Source organism: Bos grunniens, chromosome 22 (assembly GCF_055505025.1).
Source record: "Bos grunniens cultivar Pamir isolate PY7600 chromosome 22, Bosgru_T2T1.0, whole genome shotgun sequence".
Lineage (NCBI taxonomy): Eukaryota > Metazoa > Chordata > Mammalia > Artiodactyla > Bovidae > Bos > Bos grunniens.
In genome coordinates, this window is record NC_141186.1 from 17,381,419 (window position 1) to 17,404,028 (window position 22,610).

Here is a 22,610-nt window from a genome sequence, read left to right on the forward strand (position 1 = left end):
ACATTCCCAGCACCTTATATATAGTTCAGCACACAGCAACTCTTTAGTAAAGGATTATTGCCTGATGTTTTTTTTGGGCCATGCTGGGTCTTTGTTGCGGCACGTGGGCTCTTCACTGCAGTGTGCTGGCTTCTCTAGTTGTAGTGTACGGGCTCTCTAGTTGACCACAGCATGCTGGATCTTAGTTCCCCAACCAGGTATTGAACTTGGGTCTTCTGCATTGGAAGGTAGATTCTTACCCACTGGACCACCAGAGAAGTCCCACTTATTGCCTGATCTTAGTCATAAAATGGTGAAGGAAGATCAATCTGTATTCCTGGCCCCATTATGGGCAACACAACTCCACCAAGAGCACACTCTCCTGAATGTGGTTCCATCTTGCTCCCTTTAAGGATAGCTTCAGGAAAACTAAGCAAGGCAGTGTCACAGAATTGGACAAAGAAGTTCTCAACTTATGATTATTATGGTTAAGAATTTTATTATCAAAATTATTACATCTCTTGTGAAAGTTCAAATGTTACAGCAAGGTGTAAACACTCCACTTGAGAAAGAAGTGATACTTCTTCCCTTCCAAGAGTTCCCCCCACCCCCCGCCCCACCCCCCCCAGAGGTCTGGTCTTGACAGCACCCTGCCCACACAGAGTGGCTGGGGTCTCTGCACGTGCCAGGCAGGGTGAGGGCCGCCTGCCCGCTGGCCTCTCCCCTTGGTTAATAGCCAAGGGGAGAATGCAAACCCCAGCCCAAATGGAGAGACATTTACATACGTTTTATATAATATACAAAGAAACCAGCATCCCAGGCAACATGATTTCCACTCCAACGCTCTCCCAGACTGATGGGTTTGTGGGGGAAACAACATAAAGAAAAGTATTCTGCTGACGTTTCAGCATTAAAAAAAAATCTCCCCTCATTTGAGCAAACACCTGATTTGAATTTTGAAAAAGTGAAATTTTGTAACAGTCACACACAAAGAGAGAAGACTGTGCATATGATAGTTGTAAGAGAGGGTAGAAAGAAAAGGGGATGCAAGAGGCTGAGGGAAAGAAGGAAAAAACAAATTGGAGGGAAGGAGGGAGACTCACAGTATTATCTTGTCCAAAAGAAAGAAGTAAGGTCCACTGCAGCACCAGGGATTACACCTGTCAGATATTTGCTACCCCTACCATGGTTATAACTGAATACAAAAATTAGATAAATAAAAACACGCCGGATATTACAGTAAACAAGTGAAAGAAATAAGCTGGCAACCGTATGGAATTTAAAAAGATTGTGTACCCCACCTGGCTGGCCCCAGGGCTCCTCCAGGGGTGTACAACAGGCACAATGCACTGATGGGGAGAAGCCAGTCTGCTCTCATCTCTCATCCAGAACAGCTGTCATTAGGTGTGTGGGTGGCTTTAAAACACTCTCACCTGGGCCACGCTCAAATAAGCATCTCCCAAAGAAACGTGGGACATGCCCACACACAATCACAGTCCTGTCGGTGCCATTCCACAATCAAAGTTTTCCACTCTTACCCTGCAGTCACGAGTGCGTGCTCTCCAATCATGGAGGCGGTCCTACTCAGGGGATTGGCAACTCCTGATTAACTGGGAGTAGAAAAAATAAAATTCAAAGAACTCCCAAACTACTTGGGACCTTCCTAATCAAATGCATTGTCAGTGGCTGGTAAGCAGCACTGCAACTGGCCCATCTCTCTTTTCTTTGCCTACTTACTTCATGGGTTACTGAGCTGTGAAATAGCTTGGGGAAGGGGAGTGGGTTGGTACCAGCTGGGGGCTCAGACAATCTACTACGATAATCTGCTTCTGAATAATCAAGAACTGACCATGAGTACTTCTTCAGAGATCCAGGAACCCCTCAGAGCACACACCAAGCTTCACTATCCCTGCCTCTTGGTGTTTTTAAGACAAAGGTAAGGAATATTCTCAGTGAACACACCTTGGCCAGATACCTGCTTTTGGAATGGTTGTTTTATATACCCACCTTTTTTCTTAAATGCATAAAACCCTAACACTACTCAGATGGCTTGGGGCTTTGAGATTGGCTCTTTTCACTTTTTCCTTTGAAAACTTTTTTCGTTTTTGGATTTAAAAAGATGTCCTCACTGCACAAGTGACTACAGGCTACAGGCAAGGATGGGAGATGGAGGCTTCAACACAACTCATTGCACTTAGAATCGTTACTAACCGAAAACACCATTTGCTTGTCAACAATGTACCCTTAACAGCAGGGAGAAACTTCTTTATAGTCTCTGCTTCAGACAAGATTTACATCTTTCTCCAAGGCCAGAGCCAGTCGTGACCACAAGTCTTGTTTCTTGTCGACCAGACCCAATCCTCTGGCACCTTGTACCCCCTTCCCCAGCAATATGCTCGGCCTAGGTTCCAGAGGCAGCTGGAAGGAAGCAGCTATGGGCTCATTCAAGTTCTGTTTGCCCAAATCCAGAAGCCCTAGGAAAGTCCTGTCTGAGTCTTGACCCCCGACCCCTGCAGTGGCTGGAGTCGGTACTGGTGCACACCCCCACTCCCTCGATGTGGGTAGTGCTGTGAATTGGAAACCGCAGATACCCTGGAGGCCTGGTAGGCAGCTGACTGCCCAGCACTGGGTAGACTGATAGTCCGGAAGTCTGATGACAATGACGACCTAGAGTTCTGAGGAAAGGAGGTGGAACTCAGAGTTCCTGTGCTGGACTGGGAAACCGAGTCTGAGGTCGGCGAGTCTGAGGGGCCCTGTGGGGTAGGGCTAGCAGCACTAGAAGGGCAGCTCCTCCTTGGAAGACTGCTGCCGGTGCTGTTTCCAGAATGCGGCTGGCTGCTATAATACCCTGGTGTCCCCGTAAATGGGGCCAACGAGTCTGTGGACACAGGGTGGGCGGGGCTGGAATAGGACGTGGAAGAGAGGGAGGATTCTGAAGAACCATGAGAAGGGGGGTTCCCAGGTCTCAGTGCAGTAGTTCGATAACTGTATCCCGGAGACTGGGTGGGATGTCCTCTAAAGGGGGAGGAACTCTGTTGAAGGAGGCTTTGTGATTCTGTCCGTGGACTATCACACTGCAGGAGCTAGAAAGAGTTGGGAGGAAAAGCATAAGGAGATGAAAAAGTCCCTATTTAAGCCTTTTAGGCTTGTATGGATATTTAAAAGACCCTACTTTTTCTTCTTCTTCATCTTCTTAAACATTTGTTCTTTTTAGGATACCCAAGACAGTAAAATGGCTGTCTTTGGTCATTTCAATTTTCTGGCATGATTTATTACCTGAAGGTGAGCCGATGATGACTTATTTCCAAGGCTGCTGAAACTATATGCAAAGACGATATCTCAACTGCAAAGGATGACCAGGATCACAAAACATTTGGAACCCAGAACACATTCCTATGCCCAGAGATGAGCACTTTCTTGCCTCACCTGGTAGCTGTATCTGGAAGGGCTGTAAACGGCTGCTCCTTTAGAGAGTGCTGAGCTCAATGTGTCTGGGCCTTCACCATCGGCAGGGTCTGGAAGGTAATACAAAATCAACTCATTTTCTAAAAATGAGTCAGTGAGAGCAATTATTCATTCAAGTCACCAATGCCAGCACCAACCCATGCTGCTCTCTGATAAATCAGGTGAGTGCAGCATGCCAGAAGGGCAAAATGAGTGGTTAATTATGGGCTGTTTTAAATGCCTGATCTGATTTCTGTCTCCTTCTTTCTCTTCATCCTTCATCAAGGTGATTCCCAGGGCTTTGGAGAGATGAGTTACAGAAAGGTATCCTTTGGGAAAAAAGAGCAGACAGAGAGCAAGCAACGCTAGACCTTAAGAATGCTATAGCCCAAGAAAATGAAAGCAAGACTAAGCTGGAACTTTGCATGTAAGGGAGCCCAACCTCATTAAGAAATGGACTCACCTCAGCCTAGCATTTGGTGTAAACTGTGTGGAGCCTGGCTCATGTGTCCCTGAACCTGGCTGGCAGAAGAAGGCCATCGGCTCACCTGAGTCTTTCTCTGTGATGTTACTCTCCCATGTGGGAGAAGGCTCTCCTTTTTGGGCCACCCTCACACTGCTTCGGAGGACCTTGGGGATGCTCCCTCCTTCTCGGAGTCGTTCTACCGATGTGGGAACCATCCTGTGAAGGCAACAGGATGTACACTTATGCCACAGGACTTGAGAGTTAAGAGTACGGAACAAACAAGGCTCTGACAAACAGCTGTACGCTGTTTCTTCAAACATCCTCTTTTAAAACATTTTCTTCATGACCAATTTAAAACAAGGCATTTTCTCTGCCTCAAACTATGTCAGGCACCTAAGAATAAACACTTTAAGAAAAGAAAAAACAATCAAGGAAAAGGGGGATTTAAAGGTGTCTACTGCTTTCAACCTCCATCTTGAAATGCTATTTTTCTCTTCTGTGAAGTCATGTGACTGGCAGGTAGTAGTAATGTCTCACAGATTAATGAACATTACTCATTTGAGCCATGCCTCTTCTTTCCCAGACCTCATTTCTTCAGTTCAATATCCCTAAAATGCCTCATTCTTTATTTCACTCACTTGATACTTAGTACCTGCCATTATTATTAGCTATTTATTTGTCGTCTCTATTAAACTAGACAAATACTTGGAGAGTGTGTCCCAACTCTCCATATATGCTAGCCACGTGGAACTGAGACACCTGATGTTAATTTCAGTGGAACTGAGCTCATCTCCTGACTTACCTTGCACATGAAATGAGAAAACAGAAGAGGCAGTGTTAGTGCCCAGTGAATAAAATAAGTCCTCTGTGTTCACAACTATATGCCGTCCAACATATTGTTCTGCAGGCTTGGTGGCAACTGTTTGCTTCTGTAAGTTCGGGGATTGTGACTGATACTATTAAATCAGCCGAATATGGTATATAGTACTGCTGGCTGGCTTTCTCAAGTAAGTGTTTCCATATATCTTAGGTAAAGAGTCTAGACGTTTATTTCCCTCCTGAATTTAATCATAAGAGCATCAAACTTAAACTTACCACCTACTGCTGATACTCTCTTGAGGTCTGCAGTGAGACGAAGTGCCTCTGGAATCTGATGGGCTTACCGCCTCCAGATGAGACATAGAGGAATGAGACGGGGAGAATTTTTTGTGAGGGGAAGATGGGGTTCGGGCTGAGGATCCCTGCACACCATGGGCACCAGTGTCAGAAAGTGAGTTACTGCCGCCTTGCCCAGCTCCTGCAGACTTGCTTTTGCTCTGTGTGGAGTCACCTCCCCCACCAGCAGAATTTTCCTTGGCTTCTTGTTTCCGTTTGCGGTACTCCAGCAGGGATACCTAGGAAGGAAAAAAGAAACAGGACTCCAGCTAGACATCATTTGTGGATCACTAGCAATGGCACCCTACTCCAGCACTCTTGCCTGGAAAATCCCATAGATGGGGGAGCTTGGTGGGCTGCCATCTATGGGGTCGCACAGAGTTGGACACGACTGAAGCGACTTAGCAGCAGCAGCAGCAGCAGCAATGGGGAAAGAACATGGAACCCTAGGAAACCGCTAGCAGGCCAGGCAAACAAAGCAGGCACCAACAGGTGACTTTTTCCAGGTGTGAGAGAGACCTGAGCACGGCTACATATTTAAATCAGTGAGAAGCTGGTTTAAAAAGAGAATATGCCAGGAGATGACATTTTTGAAAAATGGCATTTACCAGTAGACCTCAACCTTTATTCTGCCTTCAGAAAAACCTGTGAGATCACAGTTCCATGTAACAGAAGTGTGCTATCACAGTTATCTGCAACAAAGGTAGCACCGAGAAAGGTGGGGGACTTCCCTGGTGGTCCAGTGGTTAAGACGCTGTGCTTCCAAGGCAGGGGCACAGGTTCGACCCCTGGATGGGGAACTAAGATACCAAATGCTGCGTGGCATGGCCAAAAACAAACAAAAATACATGAAAAGGGAAGCTGAAGAGCTGGGAGTTTGTGCAGTTTGAGAAAGTCTCTTCCTCAATCCCCAGAAATCCCTATAGCTGTGCCACTGAAACTTCTCCCCAACTTGCCATTCCTGTGCCTTATACTTTCCTGACTGCCACACTGAAAGCCCTCTTCCTTGCCCCACCTAGTACACCTCCTTTTGGCTGTTACAGCACACTGTGCTTACACAGGCTTTCGACCTAACACCGTGTCTTGTATACTTATAAACTGTTATGTTCTACAAGGGCAGAGAACAAATTTGTTTGGCTTTTTGTCTTTAATGTCCAGCACAGAACTTGGCCTGATAGCAGGTGCTCAACAATATTTCTGAAATAACAGATCATGATTTCATTCATTTTTGCACATAATAAATGAAACCAGAAATTCAAAGACTTGTTACCATTTTTGTTCCTGCTAGTCAATACTGTTCATGCAAGAGTAATCTTTTTTTAAAAAATGTTTTATTTTATATTGGAGTATAGCTGATTTACAATGCTGTGAGAGTTTCAGGTGCACAGCAGAGTGACTCAGCCATACATATACATGTATCCATTCTCCCCCAAACTCCCCTCCCATCCAGGCTGCCACATAACACTGAGCAGTGTTCCCTGTGCTATACAGTCTGACCTTGTTGGTTATCCCTGTTAAATATAGCAGTGTGGACATGTCGATCCCAACCTCTCTTAACTGTCCCCCTTCCCCTGCAGCGACCAGAGTTTGTTCTCTAAATCTGTGAGTCTCATGCAACAGTATTCTAAACCTAATGCTAATTTTTTTTTTTTGGTGGGGGGTGGGGGCAGGGTGGCCATGCCTCCTAGCAAGCAGGATCTTAGTTTCCTGACTGGGGACCCAACCCAAGCCCCCTGCAGTGGAAGCTCAGTGTCTTAACCACTAGACTGCTAGGGAAGTGTCCCCAATGCTATTTTATTACAAATTATCTGCCAGTGTTTCCTCCTCCTTTTAATCACTTAGGGCTCTCAATTTTCTGTTCAAATATAAAATATAACAAAAATACAAAGGAAGACAATTTTGTGCATGCAGTTTCTATACACAATCATGGAAAGGAGTTAGTGTAAGAATTCTGGTAATGTATTTCACTGCAATGCAAAGATAAAAAGCCACCAGCATACATGTGAACAAGAATACCACAGACACTTGGCAGTTATGTGAGACTGTCACAGACAGAGGACATTTAAGCATCTCTAGATCTGACCAGTAAATGGAAGTTGATTGGACAGCTCAAATACTCCCGTCCATTCCCAAATAAACCTAGTTGAAAATCACTGACATAAAAAGCAGATTTTTGGCTTTGTAATTTCTAGAACAGGCACCACCTACCAGATCTCTGTGGCCTGGCCCTGCCCATCTCTGTTCTCCTCACTTCTCAATCATGTCATATTCCTGCTGCCCGCTCAATGGAGTGTCACAGTTACTCATTCTGCTCTGTTCTGTAGCATCTTCATCCCCTCAATATGTTGACTGAATGATTACTTACTATTTGAGGTCAGCCAAATCAGTGACCTGTCACCTTTCACGCTATTCCTCACAAACTTGGCTATGAACCTCTTGTTTGTCCTCAAGTACCGTCCACTATCCAACTTGGCCAGGTTTCCTCTATTAAGTTGTTCTTTTTTCTCATCATTAATATAATTATCTAAGCTCAGTCTCACTTGCTATAAGCTCCATTAGGGCGAAATCAAAGCGGCGATACAGCATGGTGGCAGTAAGAGCATACCATCTGGAATCAGGCAGACCTGGGGAGTGTCCTAGCTCATCCATATACTATCTCTGTGACCATGGGCAAGTTATGCAACTGGTATTAAATTCCATCATTTGCAAAATGGGAAATTACCCATCTTATAGGACTACTGTGAGGATAAATGCATAAGAAGAGCCTAATGGTGCCCAGAACATGAAAAGTAGCATAAAAAATGTAAAGTAGCATTATTCGTTTTCATTGCTTTATCCTTTGAATCGCCTAGCCAACTGTATGGCACATACATGAGAAGCATTTAAATTTGCTTAATATTTACAACACTCATCAAATTGTATTAATATATAGTCTTTCACTGAACATGCCAAGAGACTGTGTCTTATATCTTCATTTTCCTCACACTGAGAACAGTGCTGAAAACACAGTGGTAACTCAGTGACTACTTACTGAATTATTCAGTTAATGTTCTTCAAAAGGGTCTATAAAATGTGAAATACTTACCTTTTTCCTCTGTGGTGGGTTCTGGGGGGCAGATGGGACTCCTTCACAAGTCCTTTCGCCACCAGGTGACATGGATCCACGAGAGAGGTCTTTCAGAAAACCATGTTCATATCTGCTGGGAAAGCCTTCTGCAGGGGAACAATAGCCCCCATCCAAATGTAAAGGCTTTCTATCCCCTACTAGAGGAGACCCTCGATACAATCCATCTGCTCGAGGCATAGCGTTCAATGGGGAGTAGGCATACATCAAGTTAAACTCTGTCCGAAATGTCTGGTCCGAGTTTCTCCCAAGAGTCTGATGTCCTTCTCCACTCCTGCTTGTAAAACCAGTCTCAGAGGTGGGTCCGACAGAGGGATGAGGAGACAGGTCAGAATGACCCGAGTTGATCAGGGAAGGTCTGTCAGCACAGCTGTTAGTGTTGGAGTCAAGGTAGCCTACTTTTGTCAAGTCCAGGTCTTTTCGGTGACAAAGCTGAAAGAATAAAAACCAACGGAGACATGGGGTAGGGGAGAAAGGAAAAAGTCAAAGGGCAGAAAAGAAGGGAAGTGAGGGGGCACAGGTGAATAAGGAAAGGTAAGAGGGACGAAAGTAGAATAGAGAAAGCCATTAACATCTGTAAAGGTCCCATGTAGCACCAGTGTACACATGCCAGATTACCAAAGAATCCTGGCCTTTCCCAAATTGATTTAAAGTCTTTGGATGAGAATACTGGGAAAGTCAGAATTAGATAATTGGCCAAATGTGACTATTTTGCCTGCTTAGCCTTTCATCAGGTTTGCTGAGTCACCTTGCACTACATTCAGGGACTGGCAGTATAATCAGGGATTTACCTGAGCCCCGTGGAGCCACAGAGATGAGAATGGTGTCTTAAGATAACTGGCTTCTGGTGTTATTCATTTCTAAACTAATATTGATGGAAGGTGGAAGGAGGGGAAGAGGTGAAAGAAAGTAGAAAGTAGACGAAAAGTCAAGTCTTTAAGTTACTGGTTCAGGGAAGGAGAATGGTATTAGTTGAAGACATCAACCAACCAGTTCTTCACTCACTTCCACTATTAAGTATGTGTGTTTCTCATAAACTTTCTGGCCACTCAATTCTTTCTGCATCCTCTAATGTATGTCAACATACCAAAAGACCACTAATGTCCATCACTGCAGAGTATCTGAAATGCTGAAACATACCAAAAATAAACCCATCTACTTGGTCATCATTACCTTCTGACATCAAAGATTTTCTGCCACTATGTCCACTATAGCTAACTCTCTAGAAAGAATAGAATCAGAAACCCAGATAATACACCATTGTCAGCCTCCAAATTATTCTATCTTAGAATCTTTAGCAACTGAGGAGAGAGAGCTCTATGTTCCTTACAAAATAAGACTAAAAAAAAAACCACTCAGAAAACCTCTAGTACACTAGAATACAATCTTTAGTTTCACACTGATCTATAAAATCCTACCAATTCAGAATTTGGTCACCTGTCACTGAGTTTAGCACTAATGTTTTACTGGAAGGGTGTGGGAATAAAAGTTCTATATTTCTAAAAGTTTATGAGCGACTGTTACTTTCTTTTCAAGAGGAGTAAGGCTCCATGTGGATTCATGGAGTTATCACTGCTACCTTTGTCGAAATCTTGTAACAAGTTAAGAAACTCTAGCACTAACATGTGAATTTAACATCTCCATAGCAGTAAGATTTGATATTCTAAGAGATACCATCTGTACAGCAACCATTTCCCCAACCACTGTAGAATGGACACCTGAGTCACAGAAGCCATGGGCTGATTTAAGCTGAGTTATGACTCTGCCTTTCTAAAGAAGATGCTTAATCTATCAACCAAAGCTCAAAACATCCAGTTAAACAGAGCTGTCAGATTAATTCTAGAATAAAGCATAAAGCACTGCCTAACTTTTTCAATATAAGCTGCTCCTTCATCAAGCCCAAGATAATAAATATCAAAAGACAGCTCCTACCAACTGTTGATTTAACCTTCCTTATTTAACAAACACACTTTGTCAGACTTTAACAAGGTTCCCATATTTTCAGCTCCTTTAAACTTGACTTCTAGATTCTATTCTACTTTAAAAGAACTCTTCAGCCATACCCACCGCCCTCCCTCAAAAACAACAAAAACGAACCCCACCACACACACACACACCTACTTCATTTTCCTCCATCTACATTGAGAATTCTGAGTAACCAGAGTCACACATGGGAAGTTTCATTCACCTTACAGTGACCAATCGGCCACCCTCCAGCCCATCACCCCATTCACTCGGATCCCCCAAGCCCTCCCCACACACGCAGGAACACACTCATGCCCACTCACTCACAGCCTCCAAGTGTGATTGAGATGGTGTGATAACTACCTCGGGTGACAGGGACTCGGGCCTATTCGCAGGGGAACTCTCAGGGGAGGATATGTTCTAGAGGAGGGAAAAGCATCTTGTTATTCATCTACTCAAAGAAGCAAAACAAAACAAACAAAAAATAAAGCAAAAGCAAGCATAGATGGTTAGCCACAAATTTGGGGGGGTGGGGTGGGGGTGGGGCAGGGAGAGGGATAAGAATGCACAAGGGAAATGTTTAAATGCAGAATCATCTCAATGGACAGAATGACTTGTTAAAATGCTTCCTGGTGTCTCTGAAAGCATTTAAGGATAAACTGGTTATGTTTCATGCTATAAGTAAACATCTCAAGCGGATAACAGGAGTTAAATTGGTGAGATTTTATACTGTTACATTATGTCTTTCTATGTTAGATGAGATTTTAGTAACCTGTAGTATTTGTTATTGATAGGCATCCTATCACTCATCCCTCATGCTTCAGGGCACCTTTCCTCTTTACCCCACTCCCTCTTCTGAACGTCACATTTTCTCATTCTCTTGTGTGACTCAGGCCTGCCATATTTACCCAGGGGAATTGCTTAGCATGCAGGGGGCTGCCAGGGCTAGGGAGATGGTCAGTTCCTCTTGAATGACAGTTGCAGGAGTTATGACTGATGGATTCTCCAGCTCACAGGCTAGATGGTTCATAACATAATCCACTGTACTTTGAGGAACAGAGAGAAAAGGATTTAAAAAAAAAAAGGCAGATGTGTACCCTTCAAGCCTCTGGTCCCGAACAAGGGCTTATCCTTAGGGCTTTTGCCTGAAGCAGCACTCCTGAGTGAAATAGTAACTGGGCAGTGAGTTTGGATAGGAAGATATGGAGGGAAAAAGCAGGGAAAGCAGGGAATGATGGTGGTAGCCGTGACAAGGAAAGAGGAGGGTTTCTAATGTTGTAGCCTCTAGATAGCTGTGGCCTGGGTGGCTGAACAATTCTGTGGCAGAGGAAATGAGGCTGCTTCAGCAGGGCTACTGGCTGTTAATAATTTCATTTGGTAGGGTGCTGTATGTGTGGGATGGATAGTGGGGTATGGCTCTCAAGGCAGGAAGGGAAAGGTTATTTTGGTGGAAAGAAGGGGTTCATTAAGCTTGCCCTCCCAATGCTGCTTTACTCTTTTTTTGATGCTTCCCTCTCATGATCTTGTTTTTTTATTACATGTCTTTTCAACTCATCCTCTTAGCATTTCTCACTTTTCTTCTGGAAGATTATTTTTCCTTTTAAAAATATTATTTCCCCAACAAACTGATCTTTACTTGTGCCATCTCTCTGCTATTTGTGTGGCACAGTCTTAGGTGAAAATAAGGCTCCCGACTTCCCCATACTAGAATATAGGAAAGTGTATGGCAATTAAAATGGTGATAAAGATAGCCAGGATGATGAAACCTGGTTTTTTTTGCACTGATGAAACAGGCCAAATTTTCTTAGTTAAATCATGAGACTAAAATAGTGAAAACATGCACTCAACTTTTTGAAGGGATGAGTTATTTAATATACTACAATATTTTCTTTCTTTCCTGGTGTTCTAACATTATGCTTAGACTATGCATCACTAAAATGATCTCTGATTTAAAAAAACAAAAAACACCTTACATTTGCATAGTGTTTCATAGTTACCCAAAATGCTACAAGGGGTAGGGTATGCACCAAGTGCTAAACCTGTCTGTTCTAGAAGGCAACTCCCCTTCTAATTTTACCTTTAATTATAATAAACTATGAAATTCTATTCCTATAATCTACTGCCCGACAGGGAGAATGTCCTCTCATGAAATTTTACCCTCAAACTTCAGCTGCTAAATGAAAAGTCAACTGCAATTAGATCCAAGTAAACTTAGTAAGGGCCCATATCAGATGTTTTGCTATCTGGCTTAAAAGAATGTCACAGGGAATTTGGTAAAGGATAACTTCCCTAGAAATCAAATATGACCAGGAAGGTTTTTTATCCCCCCTCTCAGAAAAAGGTTTGCTCCAAAAGTAGTTTAGGCATAGAATATAGCTTCCTCTTATTTTCAAGGTTGCTAGTTACCTTTCTGAGTTAGCTATTTAAAGGTTCAGGTCTTTTTAATTCCCGTCCTCTTTTAAAAACTGAACAGGTAGGATGACACTGATTAGAACATTCACCTTTATCAAACAAGACATCTGGAGAAGTGCAAGCTGTGTTTAGTCATCAAAACAAATTTTTCTGAGAAGGAACAGTGTCTGTTTAATTAGAAGTCAAAGCAACATGCAATATTTTTTTTTTAAATGCACTCACATGGATTCTATTCAATAAACCTACTATCACTCAAACTTGAACACTAACGCAATTCAGAATTAACTTTTTGAAACAGGTGACCAGAGAGTGAGCAATAAATCTGGTTTTTATAAATGCATGTTGCTAGCCTCTTTCTACTTCTCATTTCTAACACATTATTACAAGAAGGGAAAGTAACCTGGAAATGAAAATCCTAACTTGCCATAAACCATACCTCAATGCTTTCTCAATCTGTTTACTGAGGCCACAAAGAGAATGCAAAATAACGAAGACACTTCACTGATTTAAAGGCCAAGAAATGGAGGCACAACCAATCACTATAATCTGCACTCTCAGGCTGGTGTCATTTTAATGGTTACTAGGAAGCTAGAGGCCAATTTTAACCAAGGCACACAGTAAAGATAAAGATGAAGGTCTAGCAAGACTACCACCTAAAGGTATGGAGGTTCATGAACCGCATGCAAAAGATAGATGAGTATCACTTGTGGGAGTACTCTTCCTATTTGGGGAAGTATAGAGACTGCCAAGATGAGAGGCTACCAGGTAATAGGTCACAATGACCCTGAGGTTTCCCATTCTGTTGCTAAGGTGGGCAAAGAACATGGTAAAGAAACATTTGGAATGGTATTATATTTGAAATGAGGAGGTGCAAATGATGATTTTCATATTCAGAACTCCCAACAACCAAACCCAAATCACCTCAAATTGCAGAGGAGTATTGCAGCGACTAGCAGTAGTAAGAGATGTGACTGGTGAGAACATGAGGCTGTATCCATTTCGACACTCCTCTTCTGGGTGAGATGGGCCAGGTGTGGTCAGCTGGGGGCTCTTTGAGCCTGGATTGGGAGGGGGTGGTGTGACTGGAGAAAGAGGCCTCAGTAACTTGGTGACATTCTGCTCCATCAGATAGCGAGACTTCCATTTCTTTAATGGGCTCAACAAGTCTGTGAAGTACAAAGCTTGGATGAGAGGTTTGAAATTACAGCCTAAAGGGATACTCGTAGTGAAGCCATTAATCTCTAGCCCACAATGGCTCCTAACTCCACTTTTGCCTCATCCCACTGTTATCTCCTGCAATCAAACCAAAAGCCCAAAGGTTCTTTAACTGCCACACTTAAAAGTGATTCTCAAAACTCCCTAACCTCCCAAAAACTCATCAGATGAATCTGACACTTTAAATAACTAATCCCTGGAGCTAATTTAATCTCTTGTAGTGGAAAACATAAATTTATATTTTTCACATTCTAAAAAAACCCTCAAATCTGTGTCTGTGTTAAAATTACTCTCTGTTCAATTGTTGGTTCACCAACTCAGTTTCAAGCTTTTATCTATTTTTCCATTCTTTAGCAGCTCTTTACCTAATATTTCTGCTTCAGCAGGAGCGAGTTACACATGATTACCTGATCCTTACTGAGTACTTAGTTTTAGAGTGCTTCAAAGTGTGAAATCATTTCTATGTAAACCTCATTTTCAAAAACTAGGTTGGTACTCTTTTTCTGATTGGAATATCCTACTTCCTCCGGTGGACTTCTTAGTTCCACTTTGAAAGAAAGTTGACATGCTTTAAATTTTAGTGACTACTCAGGGCAATGCACCTATCTCACTTTCTCAAAGGAAATATCTATTTTTATTCGTTTACTCTATTTGTTTAGTACCTCTTACATGGAAACCACTGAACTAGGTATGTGGGGGAAAATGGTTATCATATACTTTACTTTTAAAAATATATTCTATTTTAAAAGGGTTTATGAAAGCATAAGAAAAAGAAAACATACATAAAACATGTTTAATATAAATTTAAGAACCTCAACGGAGGTGGTCATACTGCTATGCATAAGGAGAAAAAAAAGTATGCTTTTAAGGGCTTATTACATACCAGGCGTTATTCTATGTGCTTCATGTGAATTAGCAGGTTTAATCTGAATAACTCTATAAATCTAGTACTAGTATTATCATTCCTATTTTAAAGAGGGAGTAGGCAATCTGGTTCCCATCTACATTCTTAATCATTAGGTTAAATGATTAGGTTTCCTCCCAAGCCGTTGAGGAAAAGTTTTGGGACAGCAGCACGGCTATGCTTCAGAACAATTCCCCTGGTAGCAATGGTCAGTATGAGAATGAACACTCAGAAACTATTTGGAGTTAATGGAGTAGTTACACAGAAAGAGTTATGAAGCACTAAACTAGCGCAGTAGAGGGTGAAACAGAAGAAATAAAAGCAAAAAATACTGGAGATACATATTTTTCCTTTCAGACATCGAAAAAATTAAAAATTTTCCTAGATTAGAAGTATATTTGTAATTTCCTTCTGTTCCAGATACTATGTTTTTCTTTTCTCCTTTTGAAAAGTGCCTAGGTATAAACAAAACAAACGTGTGATTCGTAACTTACATTTAAGTTTATATATTTCAAGAGTCTTCAACAGCGAAATCTTTTAAAAAGACCACTATACTGCTAGGTCCAACACTGTAACTACTAAAAGCAATTATGTAAGTTATAAAGTTCATTGCAGAAAAGTTATGGAGTTCAGATGAACTCTCCCATCTCCAAATCAACTTACAGGTTACTCATTTAAAATAGATCTTTTGAGTATTTATTATAATATATTAAACGAAAGAGACCTAGCACTCGTCCTTATGAAGTTTACAGGCCAGTGGTAATGTGCCTACTTTTTTCTATGAACAATACTATATTTACAAAATTTTCTTTTAAAGTTTCATTTTTCTTCTTTTTGCCATACACAGCTATCAAATCTCCTGGTTAAATTTATCTTTTATTGTTTTGTACCTTTACTTATGTAATTCCCAAGATATATAAACAAACATCCACATATTGAAACTCATACTTAACTTGAAATCATATTCACAAATTAATGCACTACTAATGTCCTGGGGTATTTTCATCTCAATCTCTTTCTTGACATGGCTTTACTGATTCTATGTCTAAATCACATTGAATAAACAACCTGCTATCTTCACTCATAATAAAAATATTTCCATTACAATGAAAAAAATGTTAACAATTATATTTTAATTTTATTAAGTCGTTTCTGGCTATACAAAGTTTATATTTGTATTTATTTAGTCAAATGTATCAACTATTTCCTTTATTTTCTGCCTCAGACATGTCTTTGTCACCCCACCCCAAGACTATAAAAATGACCTATTTCCCCATTATCTCCATATTTAATTTTCAAATTTAACTCAGAATGTTCTAACCTTTTCACAGGGCAAATGGCTAGCATATTCTTCCAAATTATTTGGTAATTATAGAATAATCATATTTCTATACTGATTTGAAATATGACATTTATCCTACTAGATACTGAGTTTAGTTCTGAACATTATTCTGTACGCTTTTAGTAAAATTGTTTGGACAATTCCAGTTATTCTATTCAAGCTCTCCAAATTATTTTGCCTATTCTAGCATACTTTTCTGGAGAAGGCAACGGCACCCCACTCCAGTACTCTTGCCTGGAAAATCCCATGGACAGGGGAGCCTGGTGAGCTGCAGTCCATGGGGTCGCTAAGAGTCAGATATGACTGAGCGACTTCACTTTCACTTTTCACTTTCATGCACTGGAGAAGGAAATGGCAATCCACTCCAGTGTTCTTGCCTAGAGAATTCCAAGGATGGTGGAGCCTGGTGGGCTGCTGTCTCTGGATCGCACAGAGTCGGACACAACTGAAGCGACTTAGCAGCAGCAGCAGCAGTATACTTTTCATGTCAATGAACTGTAGAAATCATTTGTCAACTATGCTGATACTTCCCCTTCCCAAGGCTGACTGGGGCTGTATTAAATTCATGAGTAATCTGTGGAGAATTCTCACTGAGCACTGTGGCATGATCTTTTGTCTACTTATGCCCTCATTCATATTCCTCTTCATCATCATTAATATTTTGGCAGCTTATGGGGTTGAACCCAGGCCCTCGACAATGAGAGTGTGGAGTCCTAACCACTGGACCACCAGAGAATCCCTTATATTATACTTCTTCATTACAGAGTTGCCACATTTCTTTTTTTTTTTTTTGCCACAGTTCTAAATTAGGTTTATTCTCCACTGGTCTCTATTTTCCATTACTACTGTGAATTAGATGTATTTCTCCTTATATATTAGTTAAATGTGATTGCTAACATGTAAGAAAATCTTTCAGTATGTTACATATTTTTGTATTTAGCTACCCTATTGGCCTCTACCAGTTTTTCGGTTAATTCTTTTGGCTTTTCTAAGTAGGTAAGCATATTATTTGTATACAATGATAACCTATACATCCTCTTTACCAAAACTTTTACCTCATTGTTTTTTAGTTTTTTTTTTTTTTTGATAATCAGTTTGGACAACAATTCTAAATGTTGTTAAATAAGAATGGTAATACTGGGATAATCTGATAACCCATTTAAAAGGTTTAATCTATTTTTCAACATGAAGTATACCTGGCAACTGTTTTCAGATAGATGTAAAATAAGAAAATCATTCAGTATGTTATTTATCATTAAAATCACATTTACTACGCTATTACTCCCTCCTCCTCCATTTGGTTGGCTAATAAATTATGAATAAAATTTCAAGTATTGAACCTCCTTTACATTCCATGGAAAACTTTTATTTGGTCATAATAATAAATATTCTTACAGATTCAAGATTCAGATGACTGAAATCTAATTCAAAAGTAGTAGTGTACTGTTTTTAGGAGGTTAATTTGATAAAATAAATCAACAGTAAAAATTTTAATGCTACTGTATAGTATTTCATCAAAAGTATAGGCAATAGAAGGTAAACTACAAATTCTACCATTTCTTTATTCATGGAAACCCAGGTCATTTTATTCTGTATTATTGGCAATTATTAATCACTTCATGACTAAGACTGTGCAAAAGTCCACTGTTTACTTCTACTTTTAGTCCACACCTACTTCTGTACAATAAGTAGCTGGAAAAATTACAACTAGGTTTTTAAAAATGCACATGATAAATCTTCTCTAATTTCTAGTAGAGATATTACTTCCCTGTCATTTTTGCAAATCCTTTCTCCCATTATCTTAGTCCTCTATCAGTTCAGAGAGCTAAAGACATAGAAACTTTAATTAAAAAAAGAAAACAAAGCCAAACAGTGAATGCACACAGAATTTACTCTGGCAAATATCTAATTCTTTCCCATCTCCCACGTAAGTAAAAATTATAATTTACAGAATCTTTCACTTACATAAAGCCTGTTTCTGGCTGTTCTGTTCCATGTATATATCCAATATTGAATCTGTACTAATCTAATTACCAACTTGCAGCGTCACATTAGAAACTAGTTTTATACCGCTAGGTACTTCTTCGTCATTACTTTTTCAATTTTTCTTAGTTACTTTCATCTTTATTTTTTATGATAAACTTCCAAGATCATTTAATCATACCCCAAACAAACTAGCTTGATGGAAACTGTATGAAGACAAGAAAAAAAAAAAACCCACTCATTATATATCCTCTTTCCATTAAGGAATATGGAAGTTCCCTCTATTTCCTCAAGACTTAAAAAATTTTCCTCAGATTTGCTTTGTTTTACATGTCTCCACCATTATTCATAGGCAGTTTCTTCATTTTGTTGAGCTCAGCAATGCAAATTTTTCTTCATTTATTTTCTTGGTAAATAAATGCTATGCATTTTTATATATCCAGCAGTTTATTTTTTCCAATTATTTAGACTCCTAGGTATATATCCACATCATTTACAAATAATGAACATTATACTCGCCCTTGCCTGCAGAGTTAATACTGTTTATTTCTACACAACTTTAGCTTTAAAGAACTTAATGTATCCTAGTATATGATTAATTTCTGTAAATTTTCCATAAATGTTCAACAAGAAATCTGTGTATAATAATGACAATAATAATTCCTATTGAGGGTATGACACTGCACTTTATGTACATTAATCTCATATTAGCTCTACAAGGCAGATATTACTATACCCGTTTCACAGATGAGCCTCAGAGATATTTTACAACCTGCGTGAGTTAGTAAAGGGTGTGTGTGTGTTAGTTGCTCAGTCACGTCCAACTCTACGACCCCACGGACTGTAGCCCACTAGGCTTCTCTGTCCATGGGATTCTCCAGGCAAGAATACTGGAGTGGATCGCCGTTCCCTTTTCCAGAGGATCTTCCCGACTCAGGGATAGAACCCTGGTCTCCTGCACTGCAGGCAGTTCTTTACCATCTGAGCTACAGGGAAGTAAGCACCAGTAAAGGGTAGAGATGATCTTTAAATTCAGGTCTGTTGGAGTCTATCCACTGTATCAATCTGTCTCCCTTTCTTGATTAATATCTCCTTGGTCTTTTTGAGATGAGAAAAACAAAATAAAAAAACCCCAAAACCAAAGAAAGCAAAGCAACAAATAAAAATAACTCCTCAGGATTTACACTAGTAGCAATATACCAAGATGCTCATTTGAGTACTGCTTGGTTTCAATTAAATATTTTCCAGTTTATGTTGTTGCTTAAGGGCAAGGTGTATCCTTTGAATCTTTCTCGATGTTAGAGACAAGAGAACTTTAATAAAGGTTGGTGACTAACAGTCTTAACTCCATTCCAACTAGGGCACATAATAATGTAGGCACTTTCCTTATGAATCTTTGCCAGTCAAGACGTGGAATTGCTAATACAGCCTCCCTTTCCCAATCTCAAATACAAACATACACAACACACAGACTACACGTACATATGTATGTGTTCTAGACAGAAGATTCCAATTGTTATGGTCTCACTGTACTGTAAAAGCTGCCAAAAAATTGATAAAATTGACGAAAATCTGTTATATTAACCTGGTTTGAGTACATCTTCCTAATTACTGGTGAAGAGAATAAAGTATTTTAAATATATGGTATCATTTATCTTCCAGATGTTCTACACTGGGATTTTATTATATTGAGGTTATATATGTGATAACTTATAAGGTATAATCCAGTCTAGGGATAGAAAAATAAACTAAATCAATAACTTGAAAAAAACCTATTTTTAGCAGCCTATTTTTTCCAAATATAATCTTACACTAAGTTTTAGTATAAATCAGATATTACTAGTACATATCTCTTTATTTAGTTCAAGTTTATATTTACTTAGGCAATGAACAAGAGATTTCTATGAAAATTTGAAATATTACTATGTTAGATACAGACTTGCATGACTTTTAGCACTGTATTTATTTTGGTATTTTGTTTTGATTGCATAATATTCACAAAATTGATTTAGAGATAAAGAAACAGAAATCACACAGAACTTTTCAATTAAAATACTACTGGCCAAGAGAAACTTGGTAATAGACTATCCCCAAATAAGTTGGTATCAAGTTCATGCACCTGTGCTTTCAATTGCAATCAAGACCCCTGCAAGAGTTACAGCAAAACCAACGGACCAGATGACTTTTCATGACCCTCCAGTTTAAAAATTCATATGAGGACTTTAAATTGGATTCAAGGTCATGTCTTTTAAAAAATTTACACTAATTGTGCAAGCTCTTTTGAAAACAACCAATTCATAATAATTTCTCATTTACTTTACTCACCCCGTGCCCCTTCAACAAGTCCCACCCCACTCAATCACCTACAATTTTGATTCTTTCCTGAATAGTGCCCCACATCTTTTCTTATTTCCCCTCTTATAAATACGGATACAGAGCTCCTAAACTTACTACTTTAAATATATCTAACCTTTTTAAAAACCATTTCTGCTGTTATCTGTACACTGTCTAGTTCCTTCTTTGCCGTCCTGGGAATACTGATCCCTGACTTGAGATCTCTCTCTTCCTCTGTAAAGACAGATGTAAAGTAACTATTTAGAGAACAATGCTATTTTTTTTTTGTATCATACTTTTTAAAGTATTCAGTGAAATTTTTAATGTAGACCCAAAGTAATCATTGCTTATGTATTCAGAAAGGTTTGCCATACGCACCTGCATTGTCTTTGCAGATACTAGAAGAATTACTGTTCTCATTACTTTGGTATAGGTGCTGAGTTCTAGTCTCTTGGGGTACAGATGATGTTTGGGTCATCCCTTCTTCCAAGGCTTGCTTTATCCATCGCTATAATGGGAAAAGAACCAGGGAATTATCAACAATCATTTAAAACTATTTGGCTCACCTATTTATTTTAAATGCATCAACTGGGTCACTAAATATCAACTGGTGACAGATATAAATACAACACATTCATTCAGGTCCACAGTCAAAAATATTTTTTGTCTTGTGTTTCAGCATTTTAGGATACTGCCCCATCAATTCCTTCTATGGAGCATAACTGAGAAAGCCTGGATTACACATAATGAAGTCCCACTTAAAAAAAAAAAAAAAAAAACAATAAAAATGATTACTATTTAACTCTTCATACTGCTTAGAATGGAATAAATGAGAAAAGAGAAGGAAGAAATCTTAGCGTTTATATAAGAGACTCCGATCACACAGAATAAAGCTAGGACATAAAGTAAGTGTGTAAAAAGAAGATAGATCTCTTAAGAGTTGTCTGTCCTGTGCTGGGGATATCTGAAGAAATAATAGAAAAGTTTCACAGGAAAACTCTGGATGAGAATAAATAGCTCTTTACTACAAGTGCCAAAATGCTTCCAAAAAGACTACTCTCAATATCCTGTGAGTTTTCCCTCCTTGTTAAGTAGTTTGGTTAAATTATGCATGAGTAATGCAAATCATTACCAGAATCCTTCTGCAGAAATCAAGAAGGGAAAAAAGTCAAAAAGAGCTCTCTAATCAGTCACATTTTTTTTGTACTGAATACTGGAGCCTAAAATGATGGAAACAAACTTTGTTCAGAAAGGAAGCCTACAGAGATAAGGATAGTAAGATTATGCAACCTATGGAAGAGAGAAAATTTCTTACCTGTAATTATGTTCTCTTAAGATACACTCACACAGTTGTAGGTTGCTCACCACTCTGTGGCTCTCCTGCCCTGACACAAGACAGATCGAATTTTGATAAACATCAATTTCTGAGTCAGACCATATCCCAAATAGGAAGAGTAAAGGTGATTGTAACTTACACCTTTAGAGAACCAATATTACAGGTAAGTAAATATTCTCTTTACCAAAGATAGCAATTCTAATAGGAACTTAGGAAATAATGTGAGGAAGCCAAGAAAACATTTACATCATGTAAATGGCATTGTGGTCTGCCAAATAAAAGCAAAAGTATAAACATGAAGAGATAGAGAGTGAATATCTAAAAAAGAGAGGTAACATCAACTGAATCACATCATATTAGGATTTGATCAAGTCTCTGAAGCCAAAATAAGACCAAGAATGAACTTACTCTCCCACATACAGAATACTGATGTGAAGACGATCTGTCAGAACTATAACTCCCTACATAGAAGAGACCTCAGAGGTCACCCTGTCCAAAGCATTTCTTGTATAGATGGGAAAAATTAGGCTCAGGAGACCGAAAATGAGTGAAAATTTTTTGTTATATAGATACCTTACTACAAGTTTTTCTTATCAGAGCAGATGACAGGACTCATGTGGGGTCACTGTGCTTTTCTCCAAGATAAGTTAATTTCATGTATTTCCAGTGTCAAATAGGTGCACCCATAAAAGAATTCTCTGCATCTGATGACTACAAAATGGGAAATAGAAACCAGGACAGGGGCATTCTAAGGAATAAGATGCTGCTCTGGTTAGCTTATGGTCGAACACAGCAACTTGATCAACTCTTTCCTCCTGGCCCTACTGTATGTCTACACAGTATTTTAGGGCCCATAATGAAGGAACACCAACAGTTATTTGTATCTAACAAGTTCGAATCACTCGTATGGATAATAAATTAACTTTAGACCCTTCTCCCCAAGTTCTAGCT

The 22,610-nt window shown here is 39.6% G+C and overlaps 1 protein-coding gene across 50 annotated transcripts in view; it reads right to left on the minus strand.

Moving 5' to 3' along the window:
- Positions 1–452: 452 nt before the first annotated feature.
- SETD5 (SET domain containing 5) overlaps positions 453–22,610 on the minus strand; it is a 79,256-nt gene continuing 57,098 nt past the window's right edge. For 32 of the 50 annotated variants that reach the window (XM_086366556.1, XM_086366548.1, XM_086366573.1 and 29 more), the window contains 8 exons: positions 20,702–20,831; positions 13,467–13,711; positions 10,497–10,553; positions 8,130–8,600; positions 4,985–5,283; positions 3,972–4,105; positions 3,406–3,494; positions 453–3,062 (listed from right to left, as the gene is read on the minus strand). In XM_086366556.1, coding sequence (XP_086222682.1) covers positions 2,454–3,062; positions 3,406–3,494; positions 3,972–4,105; positions 4,985–5,283; positions 8,130–8,600; positions 10,497–10,553; positions 13,467–13,711; positions 20,702–20,831 — 2,034 coding nt within the window. In that variant the 3' untranslated portion in view covers positions 453–2,453. Of the gene's footprint in view, positions 3,063–3,255; positions 3,495–3,971; positions 4,106–4,984; positions 5,284–8,129; positions 8,601–10,496; positions 10,554–13,466; positions 13,712–20,701; positions 20,832–22,610 lie in introns of all 50 variants that reach the window. The other 18 variants (XM_086366560.1, XM_086366557.1, XM_086366581.1 and 15 more) reach the window with 4 other exon arrangements.